A 15,946-nucleotide genomic window follows, 5' to 3' on the forward strand; every position below is an offset into this window, starting at 1 on the left:
TCCCTTTTACCCAGCCTGCCTTGCGAACAGGCCCCTTTGCCCCTGGGCATCCTGGGAAATGAAGTCTTCCCCCCCTTCTCAGCTCCCACAAGTTCTGTCAGGAACCCACGAGTCGGAAAAAACTTTCCACCCGGCCTGGTCAACACGCCGGGGCGGGCTGTTGCCCTGGGCAACCAGCTCCTGAGCCAACGGGAGCCCGGCGCGCTGTGGGCGGTGGGCGGGCCTGGAGGGGCGGCGGTCCAATCGCGCGTCGGTGGGCGTGGCGCGGGTCTCCTCGGGCACCTTGTCCCGTCTTCTGCTTCTCTGCGGCCTAGTCGGCGCTCGAGTGCGCGCCCCTCGCCGGCAGCCGGGTCGTGATGGGCGGCGGAGGCAGCGCCCCGCGGAGGGTCACCTTCGAGGCGGACGAGAATGACAACATCACGGTGGTGAAGGGCGTCCGGGTGAGAGAGAGAGAGGGAGGGAGGGAGGGAGGGAGGGAAGAGGACAGGCCGACCTTGCAGGGCTGTCGTGCTGCTGCCTTGACCTCCTCAGCTGCTGCTGCTGCTCATTTCCTACGTCTCTTAATTTTTTTGTGAATTTTTTTATTAGTTTTCAATTGCAATAATCCAATAATAGCCTCCTTATAACAATGCCATATTGCAATACAGTTACAGATAGGTAGCCGTGTTGGTCTGCCATGGTCAAAACAAAATAAAAAAATTCCTTCCAGTAGCACCTTAAAGACCAACTGAGTTAGTTCTAGGTATGAGCTTTCGTGTGCATGCACACTTCTTCAGATACACTGACTTCTGTTTCAGTGTATCTGAAGAAGTGTGCATGCACACGAAAGCTCATACCTAGAACTAACTCAGTTGGTCTTTAAGGTGCTACTGGAAGGAATTTTTTTATTTTATATTGCAATACAATTAGCAATACCCATCATTCAGTTGCAGGTAGCCTGGCCTGTTTGCAGTCTGCAGAATTTGGGCCATTCCTCTTTATCCTGGTGAACAAGCTGCTCCCCAATTGATCTTTGTATGAAAGGTAAAGGGGACCCCTGACCGTTAGGTCCAGTCGTGGCCGACTCTGGGGTTGCTACGCTCATCTCGCTTTACTGGCCGAGGGAGCCGGCATACAGCTTCCGGGTCAAGTGGCCAGCAGGACTAAGCCGCTTCTGGTGAACCAGAGCAGCGCACGGAAACGCCGTTTACCTTCCCACCTATTTATCTACTTGCGCTTTGACGTGCTTTCGAACTGCTAGGTTGGCAGGAGCAGGGACCGAGCAACGGGAGCTCACCCCATGGCTGGGATTCAAACCGCCAACCCTCTGATCAGCAAGTCCTAGGCTCTGTGGTTTAACCCACAGCGCCACCCGCATCCCGTCCTTCATTCAGTAAAGGTACCCCTGCGTGCTCATCTCGCTCTACAGGCCATGAGCCGGCGCCGTCCAAGGACACTTCCAGGTCACGTGGCCAGCGTGATGAAGCTGCAGCTGGCGAGCCTGCACCAGCGCAGCACACGGAAACGCCGTTTACCTTCCCGCTCTAAAGCGGGAACTTATTTATCTACAACCTATTTATCTAAAGCGGTACCTATTTATCTACTTGCACTTAAGGGTGCTTTCGAACTGCTAGGTGGGCAGGAGCTGGGACCGAACGACGGGAGCTCACCCCGCCGCGGGGATTCGAACCGCCGACCATACGATCGGCAAGTCCTAGGCACTGAGGTTTTACCCACAGCGCCACCCGCGTCCCTTCCATCATTCAGTATCCATCATCAAATTATATAATTTAGGTCCTGTCCCCCCGCCCCTGCATGCTAGAATTGATGGTGTGGTATTTTTGTTTATTTCCATGTTCCAATATATATATATATTTTTAAAATAATCTTTATTTCATATTGAAAAAATCGCAGCGAAAACAAACGTTAAACATTACACCCACATCTTCGAAAAAGTATTACAAAAAGAGCAAAAATATAAAAAGAAAACAAAATTCATAAAAAGACAAACAGAAAAAAATGATCATGTACACAAAGTTATTCAAAGGATACAAACAGTAGTTGGATTTTTCTATACTCCCAAGTTCCAAAATCTTACTAATTTCAGTTACATTCTAGTCAAGGTAACAAATCCCTTATACAACAACTGCAGTATTAACGACTTCCATTCGTATTGGCACATTAAATGATTTATAAAACTACAAGTGAGACACTCAAATTATATCCTTGTTCTTCCTGTGTGTGGCCGTTATTCTGTCCATGGTGTTTCTTCCTGTCCTTGTAAAATGTTATGTCTTATCTGTTCCCGGCTGCTGCTGTTCTCCATCATGCCTTGGGCGGAGCTAATATCCCATTGATGTTTCAAAAATTCTCCATTGCTCCGCCCTGTGCTTTGTGCGTCTCTTATCTTTTGGTCTTGCAAGGGTCTCTGGGGAAAGCATTCAAATCTGGCATTGTAGTTTCCCATCTGGCCCTGTACTTTCTCACGAGTTTTATTTAGTTATTGTAAGCCACCTCGAGCATGGTTTATGGCTATGGAAAGGTGGCGTGCAAATGAGACAGGATCCATCTGTTGCAGAGGCATGGTTACAGCTAATGACTCGTCTAGGGCTCCTGTTCTTCCACTGCTGAACAGCTCTTGCCACCCAAAGGTTCTTCCTAATGTTGAGTTGGAATCTCCTTTCTTGTCATCTTTCCGAGCACAATTCAAAGTGTTGGTGCTGACCTTTAAAGCCCCAAAAGGCCTCAGTCCAGTATATCTGAAGGAGCGTCTCCACCCCCATCGTTCTACCCGGACACTTAGGTCTAGCTCTGAGGGCCTTCTGACGGTTCCCTCACTGCAAGAAGCCAAGTTACAGGGAACCAGGCAGAGGGCCTTCTCGGTAGTGGCGCCCTCCCTGTGGAACGCCCTCCCAACAGATGTCAAAGAGAACAACAACTACCAGACTTTTAGAAGACAAGTGAAGGCAGCCCTGTTTAGGGAAGCCTTTAATGTTTGATGCATTACTGTATTTTAATATTTTGTTGGAAGCCGCCCAGAGTGGCTGGGGAAGCCCAACCAGATGGGCGGGTTATAAATAAGAAATTATTATTATTATTATTATTATCATCTGAATCCACTGGTCTGGGTCCTCGCTTCCATAGCAGCAGAAAACAAGCTTGCTCCATCTTCCATGTGGCAGCCCCTGAGATATTTGAAGATAACTATCATCTCTTCGTCTCCTCTTTTCCAGGCTCAGCATACCCAACTCCCTCAATTGTTCCTCATAAGACTGCGTTTCCAGACCCTTCATTATATTGCTCCTTCTCCTCTGCACAGGTCCCAGCTTGTCAGTATCCTTAAACTGTGGCACCCAGAACTGTACACAATACTTCAAGTGTGGTCTGACCAAGGCAGAATAGAGCAGTGCTATTACTTCCCTTGGTGAGGAAGAAGAGTGGCTGCAAACATCTCAGTCTGCTGGATGTGGGGTCCCTGTCCTTTGCAGTTTACACAACTGCTGTGGCTGGGAGGGCCACAGCAAGCTGCCCTATTGTTGTTATTATTATTAGGAATATATTTTATGAGGAAAGGTTGCAACATTTGAGGCTAATAATAATAATAATAATAATTTATTATTTATACCCCGCCCATCTGGCTGAGTTTCCCCAGCCACTCTGGGTGGCTTCCAATCAAGTGTTAAAAACAATACAGCATTAAATAGTAAAAACTTCCCTAAACAGGGCTGCCTTCAGATGTCTTAAATATAAGATAGCTTCTTATTTCCTTCACATCTGAAGGGAGGGTGTTCCACAGGGCGGGCACTACTACTGAGAAGGCCCTCTGTCTGGTTCCCTGTAACCTCACTTCTCGCAGGGAGGGAACCGCCAGAACGCCCTCGGCACTGGATCTCAGTGTCCGGGCTGAACGATGGGGGTGGAGACGCTCCTTCAGGGATACTGGACCAAGGCTGTTTAGGGCTTTAAAGGTCAGAACCAACACTTTGAATTGTGCTCGGAAACATACTGGGAGCCAATGCAGATCTCTTAGGACCGGTGTCATGTGGTCCCAGCGGCCATTCCCAATGACCAGTCTAACTACCACATTCTGGATTAATTGCAGTTTCCGGGTCACCTTCAAAGATAGCCCCATGTAGAGCGCATGGCAGTAGTCCAAGCAAGAGATAAGGACAAAAGGGTGGAGAGAAGGGCGTGGCAGAGGTGGCATCATGGAACGGAATGGAAAATGAAACCGCCAATATCCTGATAATGCCATAACACAAATCTGTGGCGCAACTGCATTTTGGGGTACTGTGCACGGTTCTGGTCTCTCCCACAACACCACACTGGCTCTTGGATGACTTTGAAAGAGGGTTGGACAGATTCACAGAGGATGAAAAAGCTTTCAGTGGCTACGTGCCGGGATGGATATTATCTGCCTCTATTGTTGGAGGCTGTATGCCTCTTCATGTGTGGCTCACGGGCTGGCTGTTCCTCACCTCTGCACTATGCCAATGAGAGGCCCAGGCGACAGTAGAAAGAAGCAATTCCTGCCGCTTCTAGCGCACTTCTTTACTTAAATTCTCTTTTTATTGGTGACACAGTGGTCTGAATTGGGCTAGCTGCATTGCTCAGAGACTGCAACCACAGTGCTGGAGAGTGAAAACCTTCAGTGAGTAATCTGAGGAAATGGTATCCTGCCACTCCCTCTGTTCACTCATTTGCCCTCTCTAGGCAGCCAGAATGGGACCAGCACCAACTGCTACAGTTTTAAGAGAGAAATCACAGATGTGAGCAAGTGGGTGGCACCTGCAGTGACTGCCTCTGCTTGCTCTCTCTTTTTGGATAGTGCAGAAGGAAACCACGGCCGCTGCCTGTAGATAGCACTCCCAATTGCTTCACCACCCATAGAGCTAGGTCACAGGTGAGTGAGTCGAGGTCCGAGCTTCTCCTTGCAGGAGGTGATAAGATTAATCTCCTGAAAAGTTTTGCATGCTGTTTTCTGCTGTTACAGTTCAAGCTGCTTTTCAAGGCACAAGAACAGGCCAGGCCAAATATTTTCCTCTGGACGTGGACCTTTTGCCTGAACCTTTATTTTAAGTTGAGCTCGTGCAGTCCAGGTGCATAGTGCTCATTGGTAAATCTTGCCGTTATGCACATGGATAATTTCAGTTTATGATGCCCAAGGAAACATTCACTTAGGCATGTGTACCTTGTTAGGTTCTTGCCTGCTCAGAGAGACTGGCCAGTTGTTCTAGGCTATGGTAAAATACTCTCAGAGTGGGCAGTTCTGCCCTACTGCCTTGAAGAAGCTATTTGTAAAACTGCTGCTTAAAAAAATAAAATAAAGCTAGATTCCTAGACTTGACCACCTGGTCTCCCATATTCAGGTGATCCAGTGGGTAGTGGTAGCAACTTAACTGCTTTAACCTCTGCATGGTAGTGATTTCCTTGTCCAATCTCAAATCTGGGAAGAAAATGTCTTGGTTACTCTAGTGGGAGACCTGTGAGCATAAGACCTGCTGTATCAGGCCATTGGCCAGTCTTGTCCAGCATCCTTTCCCCACTATGGCCAACTAGGTGTCTATGGGAAGCACGAAAGCAGCACCTGAGTGCAACATTTTACCTGCTTGTGACTCCCAGCAACAGATGTTCAGAGGCATGTTGCCTCTGACAGTTGAGGCAGAACAGATTCCATCATGACTAATAGCCATTGATACCTCCCATGCCAGGAGATTATTAAGATGGGCACCTTGCCTCTGCCTATTTTGCTTTCTACACCACTGACCCTGGTATCCATCAGAATAGCCTGGCAGGGTTGGATAGATGATATCACATTTCAGTATTTCTGCTCCTTTGCGTCAAATCTGCAGGGGGTTTCCGTCCTGCTCCTCTGACTTGCTGCTTTCTCTTCTTCTCCTTTAACCTTCTTGGTTTTTCTGTTTTAACCTTGCCCTTTCTGCTCTTTTCCAGGGTACACAACTCTCTCATTACTTAAATATTTTTAAAAGCATGTTCTATCATTGTCACGGCAGGGGAAAATTTTGACTGGCTTGCAGCGGGGAAATTTGTGGGCGTGAGATGAACTGAACAGGTGTCTGGCTGTTCTGGTGTGATCCTCTTCAATACAGTGCTGCTTATGATTCAGTCTGTGATGAAACACAGGTCTTAGTGAGGTCTCGCTGAGAAACATAGCATGAAGAAAACTTAAAGGTGTCTAGCTTGTGTTAATGTTACTGCAAGGAATGACGGAACCCATCTTCTAGTCTTGAACTGCATAAACTTTCAACAAAGGCTGTGATTCTGTACATACGTACCTAAGTGTAACGCCCACTCAGTGCAGTGGGAGAACTTCTGAGTAAACATGCATAGGATTGCAAGGTAAGCCTGCAGTCAGGCACATTGTGCCCTGGAGCTAGTTTATTTTCTAATTAAGCACAAGGGTTTGTGCAAGACTACACAGTTGCTTGATAGTAAGCTATACTGAACGCACCAGGTCTTCTCTTAGTGAGCTTGCAACAGACCAGGCTACATATGGTTTGAGGACGGCAGTTTTCAAAGCTAGGAAGTACAGTTATACCTTGGTTGTCGGAACGCCTTGATACTTGTACGTTTTGGCTCCCAAACAATCGAAACTCGGAAGTGAGTGTTTTGGTTTTCAAACTTTTTTTGGAAGCCAAACGTCAGGCAGGGCTTCTGTGGCTTCCGATTGGCTGCAGGAGCTTCCTGCAGCCAATCAGAAACTGTGCTTTGGTTTCCGAACGTTTTGAAAGTCGACTGGACTTTCAGAACGGATTCCGCTTGACTTCCAAGTTACGACTGTAATAGCTAAAGGTTCTTATGATAGAGCAGAATCCTTGTCAGTAGGGTAATTTTTACTCAGTTCCAAATGACTCCTTCCTGGCACCTAGCCAGAGTTTGAATTTGAGTTGTAAAGCACCATAGGTGATGGTTTGAGGAGGGTGCGATTTTGTGTGTGTGTGTGTGTGTGTGTGTGTGTGTGTGTGTGTGTTTTGTCCATTTGTCTCCTCCTGGCTGCTGGAGCAGTTTTAATCTACAGTGGTACCTCGGGTTAAGTACTTAATTCGTTCCAGAGGTCCGTTCTTAACATGAAACTGTTCTTAACCTGAAGCACCACTTTAGCTAATGGGGCCTCCTGCTGCCGCCGCACCGCTGGAGCACGATTTTTGTTCTTACCCTGAAGCAAAGTTCTTAACCTGAGGTAATATTTCTGGTTTGTTGTGAGGCCCCTTAGAGAACAATCTCGTGGAAGCATGGGATACAGATATTTTCAATAAACACAGACAATAATGAACCCTGGTATTAGAGCTTCTAATGCCCACCTTCCAGTGTTTGTTTCCTTACCTTGTCATGTCCCTGTACTCATATTTTCCTTTTGTCTCAACGACTCCTATCCTTTCCTCAAAGAAACCTAGTGAAGGGCCTCTCTGTGCCATGGAACCTGGGGGGTCATCGTTTCTGAAGCTTATGTAAAAGCTCTTACCAACAGCACTTCAAAAGAAAAATGAAAGGCGAATGATGAAACAGGGAAATATTGGGGTGGCACCCGAGGAAGAGTTTGTTCCTTCTGTCTCTTTGATTTCCTCACACTTCTCCTGGCCCCTGCTTTCCGTTAGTCTCTGCCAACTATTCTTTTATTCCTCCTCCTCCCTTTGTTCGTTCACCTGTAAACAGGCACGCTTGTGTCCCTGTGACACTAACGCAGCTTGAAGTCCTGTTTCCTCAGGAAACTGTAGAGTTGATACTGGATAGCACCCGGATACCCATTGCTGCAGCAGCGTGTTAATTTACCAAGTAGACAAGGAAGCCTTGCCTGGGGGATTGTGTGCATTAATGTTTGCCTTTGGGAATTTAACATTTACACATACATTTACTTTATTTATTTATTTACCTTTTGTTTGTGAAAATATTTGTATACCGCTATTCTACTTTTTTTTTTTTAATGCCAGAGTGGTTTGCAACAATAGAACATAAAACCATATATATATAAAAAAACATATAAAAAGTTAAAATCAGATGACGGTTATGGAAAGATGTATTCTTAATGGCCTGCATAGGCAAGCTAATATATCCTGTTAGTCCATGAAACTGATATTTCTGCAGCACAATGGAACTCTTTGCCTTAGTTTGGCACATGCATCCCAGTTCTAACCACACTTGTATAGCAGCCCCAATGATTTATAATGTATTTACTTATGCTGAAGTTTTTCTAGGATTGCAGCCTCTAGGTAGTAGCTGCAAAAGCATGCTGTAGTCAGAGGAGACCAGGGTTCAAATACCTACTCAGCCATGAAGCTCCCTGCGTGACCTTGGGCCAGTGATCTCGCACTCAGCCTAACCTACAACACAGAGTTGTTGTGATGATAAAATGGTGAGGAGGAGAAGAATCATGTATACAACCTTGAGCTTCCTTGGAAGAAAAGGTGGTATATAAATGTAATTGATGATGTTGATGAAGATGATGTATTTTTTGCATAGTGAAGATTCAAGGCAGAGGGCCTTCTCAGTAGTGGCACCTGCCCTGTGGAACACTCTCCCACCAGATGTCAAAGAGAAGAACAACTACCAGACTTTTAGAAGACATCTGAAGGCAGCCCTGTTTAGGGAAGCTTTTAATGTTTAATAGATTATTGTATTTTAATATTCTGTTGGAAGCCGCCCAGAGTGGCTGGGGAAACCCAGCCAGATGGGCGGGTTATAAATAATAAATAATAAATTATTATTATTATTATTAAGGGTGTTTTTAACTCAGATAGGCTGGGGCAAATGTATTTCTAGGACTGCCAAAGTGTTCTTGTTAGTTGCTTTAAAAAAGTGTTTATCAGATTTTGATACCTAAAAGAATGTGTTTTCTGCTGCTCAGAGCTAATACAAAATGGGGGGTGAGAAAGTACATTATACCTGGAGCTAGAACCAAAGACAGTGTGGGAAATACATATTTTGATAAGCCAACTTATGATGTTTTTGTGTGTTTCTTTGCTCCAATGTCGTCTCAGCTGTCTGAAAATGTCATAGAGCGTATGAAGGACCCTTCTTCAGCAAGTGGGAGGTCTCAGAAATCGGGCTCTGGTGGTCATGGCTTGATTGGAGGCACTTCAGGTATGTGCACACTTCTGGCTATAAGAGATAAGAATCAAAATGTAGCTCTGAAATTATTTTAGTAAACCCTGAAGTCTTTTTGCAGAGCTGGTTCCAATCATTCATTTGCCTTCTTTCGACTTTTTGCAAGAGCGGGATGGATTTTTTTTACGGTGCTTTTGTTTTTAAACACCCTACTGAGTTTCTCCCTTGTTGCTTTCCTTTTCAGTTGCACGCAAAGACGGTTTGCTCTCTGCTGTACTTTCACCTTAAGACATACTTTGGAGATCTGACTTTGCAACTTATGCATTAGTAGATGATATGTCTGCTTTAACTCTGGGAGCCGTGAGGTTCCTTAAAAGATACTCAGCAGAATGTGCACCTGGAAGTTAAGTTGCATGCGCATAGTTTGATCTGTGGGACTACCATGGAAGCAGACTTCCTGTGCCCTCAGTAGATGAAGATTTTCCCGTTAGAAATTGCCTAGATTTTCATAGTGCTAATTAGCTGACTCCCATAATATACCACCGTCTTCCTCATTTCCAGAGCTGTATTGAAACTTTTAAAAACGAGTTTCATCCCCACATCAGAAAAGAGGACAAATGTATGTTTGGAATCATAGAATTGTAGAGTTAGAAAGGAACATGAGGGTCTTCTAGACCAGAGATGTCCAACAGGTCGCTCGCGATCTACTGGTCGATCCCTGTGTGGTTTTGGTCCCTCCCAAAGCTAAGCAACTTATGCTTCCCGAACCCCCTAAAAACGGGCATTTCCCCCTCCCTAAAAAAGCTCAACAGCTTTGTCCTGAAGCCCAATAAAACGGGGCTTTCCCTCTCCCTAAAAAAAGTTGAAGAACTTTTACCTGAACCCCAATAAAACAGGGGTAGATCACTGCTAGCTTTTAATTCTGTGAGTAGATCGCAGTCTCTTGGAAGTTGGCCACCCCTGATCTAGTCCAACCCCCTTGCAATGCAGGAATCTTATGCCCAGTGTGGGGCTCAAACCCACGACCTTGAGATTAAGAGTGTCCTGCTCTACCGACTGAGCTATATCCACAAATGGTACTTAGGAAGGGCCAGTGATGCTGGCAGAATTGGGTTAGGGGTAACTGGTGGGTACATCTGTCTCTCACCCTGAAGTTTGATGCAAGCTAGTCTCATCTTGTAGTACAGAGAACAGCTGTATCCCATTTTTAAGAGATGTTCATAGGCGTCCTTAAACAAGGCCGTTGCAAGTTATCAAAATATTTGAAGGCCCCCTCCTCCCATACTCTAGAGTATTTCTATCCTACGATTGTGCTTGCCAATGTAAGATGCATCTATTGATCTCAAGTTGGGCAGAAATTAAGTTACAACCATAATAAAGAAATCTCTAGCCTGCTTCTTGCAAACATCGTCTTTCAGTTATTTGAGTAACTTTAAACATACTGAAATATTTAACAAGCACAAAATCTTTAAAGTACATCTGTCATTCTTTCCTAGGGCTGTGTGATGACAAGTAATTCGATCAGTCTAGTTTGAGTGCGTTTCTTGAATGCATGTGCTAAAAGCAGCGCTTAGTCATAATAGACAAATTTAATGGCTTAATTTGTTTTTTTTAACACTACTGGATTCCTGAAAAGTCAGTGTATTATTTAAGGAGGAAGGCACAAAAAGGTTATGAAAAAGGAAAAGCGTTAAGGTCGCTGTCTTTACAATGTGGTATCAGTTTTCAGTTACAGATAGGTAGCCGTGTTGGTCTGCCATGGTCAAAACAAAATAAAAAAATTCCTTCCAGTAGCACCTTAAAGAGCAACTGAGTTAGTTCTAGGTATGAGCTTTCGTGTGCATGCACACTTCTTCAGATACACTGAAACAGAAGTCACCGGACCTTTCTATATAGTGAGAAGGTGGGGAGGGGTATTACTCAGAAGGGTGGTGGGAATGGGTGATTGGCAGATAGCTGCGATGAGCCTGTTGACGACTCTTAACGACTGCAATAGGTCTAACAGGAAAAAGCAAGGGGTGAGAAGGTGAAAAATGGCTTTGTCATGTATAATGAGATAAGAATCCAATGTCTTTGTTCAAACCAGGCCTCTCCATAGTTTTAAGTTTGGTGATAAGTTGCAATTCAGCAGCTTCTCTTTCCAGTCTATTTCTGAAATTCCTTTGTAATAGAATAGCTACTTTGAGATCTTGTATAGAATGTCCTGGGAGATTGAAGTGTTCTCCTACTGGTTTTTCTGTCTTGTGGTTCCTGATGTTGGATTTATGTCCGTTTATTCTTTGGCGTAAGGTCTGGCCTGTTTGTCCAATATAGAGAGCTGAAGGACACTGTTGGCATTTTATGGCATACACAATGTTAGACGATGAGCAATTAAATAGTCCCGAGATGGTATGTGTGATGTTGTTGGGGCCAGTAATGGTGTTGTCCGGGTGTATGTGGCAGCAAAGTTGGCATCTGGGTTTATTGCAGGCTCTGGTGCCAGTGTCCGTGTTAAGTCTGGTTATAGTATTATTGTGGGTTAGGAGTTGTTTAAGATTGGGGGGCTGTCTGGAGGCAATGAAAGGTCTTCCTCCCAGAGCTTGAGAAAGAGAACTGTCATTGTCCAGGAGAGGTTGTAGATCTCTGATGATGCGTTGTACTGTTTTCAGTGTCTGCTTTCTCTGTTGTGGCTTTTCATTGAAGCATCAGCTGTTGCCATTTCCCTTTCTCCGTTGTGAAGAGCTTTCCGTTTGTGGCTCTTAAAGAGACCGGCAATTTTGAACATTTAGCTGGGTGGCACGCTTTCTATATGGGAAGTTAGGTTAGGCTGAGAGCTGTGACTGGCCCATTGGCATCCAGCAAGCTTCATGGGCGAGCCTGGATTTGAACACAGGTCTGGTTCCCCAGAAAGCTGTACGCCGGCTCCCTTGGCCAGTAAAGCGAGATGAGCGCCGCAACCCCAGAGTCGGCCACGACTGGACCTAATGGCCTTTACCTTTAACTATGGAGTCACGAAATTAAAAGACGCCTGCTTCTTGGGAGAAAAGTGATGACAAACCTAGACAGCATCTTAAAAAGCAGAGACATCATCTTGCCGACAAAGGTCCGTATAGTTCAAGCTATGGTTTTCCCAGTAGTGATGTATGGAAGTAAGAGCTGGACCATAAAAAAGGCTGATCGCTGAAGAATTGATGCTTTTGAATAAAGCGAGATGAGCGGCGCAACCCCAGAGTCGGTCACGACTGGACCAAATGGTCAGGGGTACCTTTACCTTTACCTTTACCTCCATGGATTGTACCACTACAGCACATTGACTGTCTCAATTGCACACATGCAAGTTCTCTTGGTAGGTGAGTTTTGCCTGCTCCCGAAATCTTGCAGCTGGCTGGACATAGGGTGTGAAAGTATAGTTGCCACCTACAATGAATGACTGGCTTTTGACATTTGGAGCTATTTGATCTTCATAGCGTGTATTTATAGCACACTGCATTCTAGATTGTGTGAGTGTATCTCAGGGTGGCTAATCCTGCCTGTGACTGTAGGGTAGACTGCATAGCTTTCGGTCTATCATAGTGCTGTGATCTTCTGTTCCTCATTGTTGGTCCTCCAATGCCACCTGTGACATTTCACACAATGTGCCGCAGGCTGGTGTGATTTCGAGAATAAGCCTCTCCATTCTCAAGGGGTACTTCTGTGATTTTTGCATATGAAGGTTTTTGGGTGGGGGCAAAGTGGGGAGGAGAAGTAAAAGGAATTTTGTAAGTACTTTTTAGTGAAATGTTCAGGAACTAATCGCAATAATGATAAATGTATATTAAGAAAGATAACAGCTGTTATTTCAGCCAGCTTGAAGTAAAAGGGGTGCCACACTTCAGTTGCATGTCACATTCTAATTACCTTGAGATTATTTTTTGAGATGAAGTTGCTATGTAATGATTCTGAGTAATAATTCACAGAGCCTAACTTGATGGCCAAGAAGGGCAGAACACATAAATGTATGAACATGTTGAATATCTGCTGCTGCTGCACAGTAATGTGGACTCATTTTGATATGAAAGCCATATTAGTTCTTGTGGTCCTTGAATGAGCAGATGAGGCGAAGGGACACGGATACCATCAAGAGAGATAAGTTTAATTTCGCCCGCAGCCACTTAGGTTTGCATATAATGGACTTGGCTCTGATAAATTGTGCAAAAGTTCTCCTTGTGATTGTGCATACAAATTGAGCAATACTGCACTCAGATGGCTTAATGGTGCCTCACTGGTGAGAAGGGAGATCACACATGAGCTTAGGCAGGTAGGTAACTGTTACTGGGAGAGGTCACAGCTTCTGCAAAGCTCACCTTTACTGGAAAAGAATATTTAACAAAGTACGAAGGCTGGAGAAGTCACAGTAGGTTTTTCAGCTGAAGGTAAAAGGAAGAACAGACTTGATTATTAAAAGGAAGAACAGACTTGATTATTAAAATCAGTGCATAGCAAAGTTTCCTTTTTTTTGTTCTCTCTGTGATGAGGACAAGTGCAGTGTGTGCATTTATTCATATATGTATGATTTATATATATGTACCATTTAATACCAAATCCTTCAAGTTGGCATGCCATAACTTGAATAAGAGAGTCCTTTCCCTCTCACTGTGAGACTGAGGGGTCAAAGGTTGTAGTTCATTGTTTTGCATTTGTGCCTGTTGCCCAAACCTCATAATGCATATGCTGTCCTCTTGATGCACCATCTTTCCCTTGGAGACATTGCCTGGTGAGCCGTCTCCTTCATACTCTCCAGCAGGCCGTGCCCCAGAGCTCTCCACAGGCTTGAAAGGGGCAACTCCTGGGCCTTGCACCTTGTCAGATCCTGAGGCATCTGGGAGGGCTTCTTCAGGCAGGCTCTGCTACATAATCTTGTCCTCCCTGTCTCCCCTTCCATGGCCTCATCCTCCCCATCTCCCCTTCTGAGTCCTCATCCTTACATGCCCCCTTGCTGCTGACCTGAATCCGAGGACTCAGAGAGAACCATGTCATTGGCAGAGTTTAGCAGGGCTGGCAGTGAAGGGCAGGGCTGTGCTGGCATTTAGGTGCTTTGTGCAACCGGAGCTTTGATCCTAGCCAAAGCCATGATTGCAGCTTTGCTATGGAAAGCTCACTTCTGTTTTCACGTCCCTTGGCTTTTGGTGTGATGGAATAAAGCACAGTTGATTCCAGTTGGATGAGGTCTTTGCGAGTTTGCTTTCCTGGGCTGTATTCCTGCATTACCCAACAAACCAGCCAGAGAAGAGGAACGGTGATCTGCTCTGGAACAGAAAATACTCTACGGAGCTCTACGTGATAAAACAGAAGATGGAAACAGATGAAGTTACAAAGGCAAATCTCAAAACTGTTTTGGTCACGTCAAGTCAAATAACTTTAAAATTGCACAAAGTGGTATCAAGACATCAAGTGTGACAAAAATGAGGAGACACAAAGTCAGCTGCCCTTATTGTATTAGAACTTCATCAATGTCCCTTTGATTTTCTGTGCTTTGACTTTCACTGCCTCCATATGAAAGGTCTTACGCTCCAGAGCTTGCTTCATGCTCCATGCTCCATGTGGCAACCCTTTAGAACAGTGGTTTTCAACTAGTGTGCCGTGGCACCCTGGGGTGCCTTGAATGAAGGTCAGGGGTGCCGTGAAACACACTAGACCCATTTCCTCGTCTAAAGCAGGTCCATCAATCAGATTTCAATTCCCCACTTCCTGTATTACAGAAACGTTTCTTCCATTTGACCTCTGTGTCTCACCCAAACCATTCGTGCCTCTAAACTCCTAGGTCAGTGGTTTTCAGCCAGTGTGCCGTGGCACCCTGGGGTGCCTTGAATGATGGTCAGGAGTGCTGCGGGCGACACTGGCCTCTCTCTCTTTCCTTCCCTCCCTCCTCTGATGCCCTTTCACGTCTCTGCCTCCCAAAGGCTTGCGTGCCTGTTTGTTGCAGCAGCCCTGGCTACAAGCTCTGCAGGCGAATGGTGCCTCTGGGGCCGGCCAGGGGGTGTTTGTTGCCAGGAGCTGAGGCGGCCTCGGAGTAAGCAAGCAAGTAGGCGAGGGAGCCCAGCCAGCCAGTCCACCAGCCCTTTCTGTTGGGAATGGACAGACTAGTGGGAGGCTGGGTAGGTAGGCAATGCGCTGGCGTTTCTTGTGCTTGCTGTGTGCAATGTCTGCCTGGTAACTGAGTGCCCGGCGCCAAAGGGGAGCCTTTCCGCCATGCAGGCCTGGAAGTGTCCGCTGCTGCCACTTCTTCCTCCCAAGGTGAGTAACATGGTGCCCTCACGTTCACCTTCAGCCCATTTCCATTGGGCTGCTAAGGCTGGGGTCATCCTCTTCATTGGGACACCTCTGTTTGGGGTGAGGGGTGCAGCTCAGAGGGAGGGGAGAGGAGAGGAGGCTGAGGGAACACTCTGCAAGGAACGGGGTTTGAAAAAGGGTGAGGGGCTGCCAGTTCTGCAGGCAAGGGGTGACCTACCAGGGCTCCTGAGCGCCACAGGGGTGCCGCAGAAAGAATATAGTTGGTTAAGGGAGCCGTGGACTCCAGAAGGTTGAAAGCCTCTGCTTCAGATAATTGAAGATGGCCAGTCTGAGGCATGTCTTCTATTGGAGGACCTAGGGTCACTGATACTGGAAATTGGTCCCTTTCTGTTCGTTCTAACACTTCAGAAGTGTCCACAAAAGTGGAGAAACTCATCTGGTTGATAGCACTTCCACTGTATTTGTGCAAATAAGTATACTGACCCTTGGAAATGTCTACGGGACTCTTCTGAAGGATTTATTAATTATGTCGGAATACAATATCCAACAACTTCAGAGCCTGCACATTATATTTATTTTCCAAAGAATAATGAGAGGTTAGGAAGACACCTTCCAAACCTAAGCCTAAAGGTAGCAAGAAACCCCCTGCTGCTGT

General features: G+C 45.8%; 1 protein-coding gene across 1 annotated transcript in view; it reads left to right on the plus strand.

Moving 5' to 3' along the window:
- Positions 1-282: 282 nt before the first annotated feature.
- The window catches only part of CHCHD3 (coiled-coil-helix-coiled-coil-helix domain containing 3), a 222,434-nt gene continuing 206,770 nt past the window's right edge, over positions 283-15,946 (plus strand). Inside the window, exons 1-2 of the mRNA XM_081880211.1 lie at positions 283-440; positions 8,976-9,078. Of these exons, the coding sequence (XP_081736337.1) occupies positions 357-440; positions 8,976-9,078 (187 nt within the window). The 5' untranslated portion in view covers positions 283-356. The remainder of the gene's footprint in view (positions 441-8,975; positions 9,079-15,946) is intronic.

Source organism: Podarcis erhardii (genome assembly GCF_964252035.2).
Source record: "Podarcis erhardii genome assembly, chromosome: 10".
Lineage (NCBI taxonomy): Eukaryota > Metazoa > Chordata > Lepidosauria > Squamata > Lacertidae > Podarcis > Podarcis erhardii.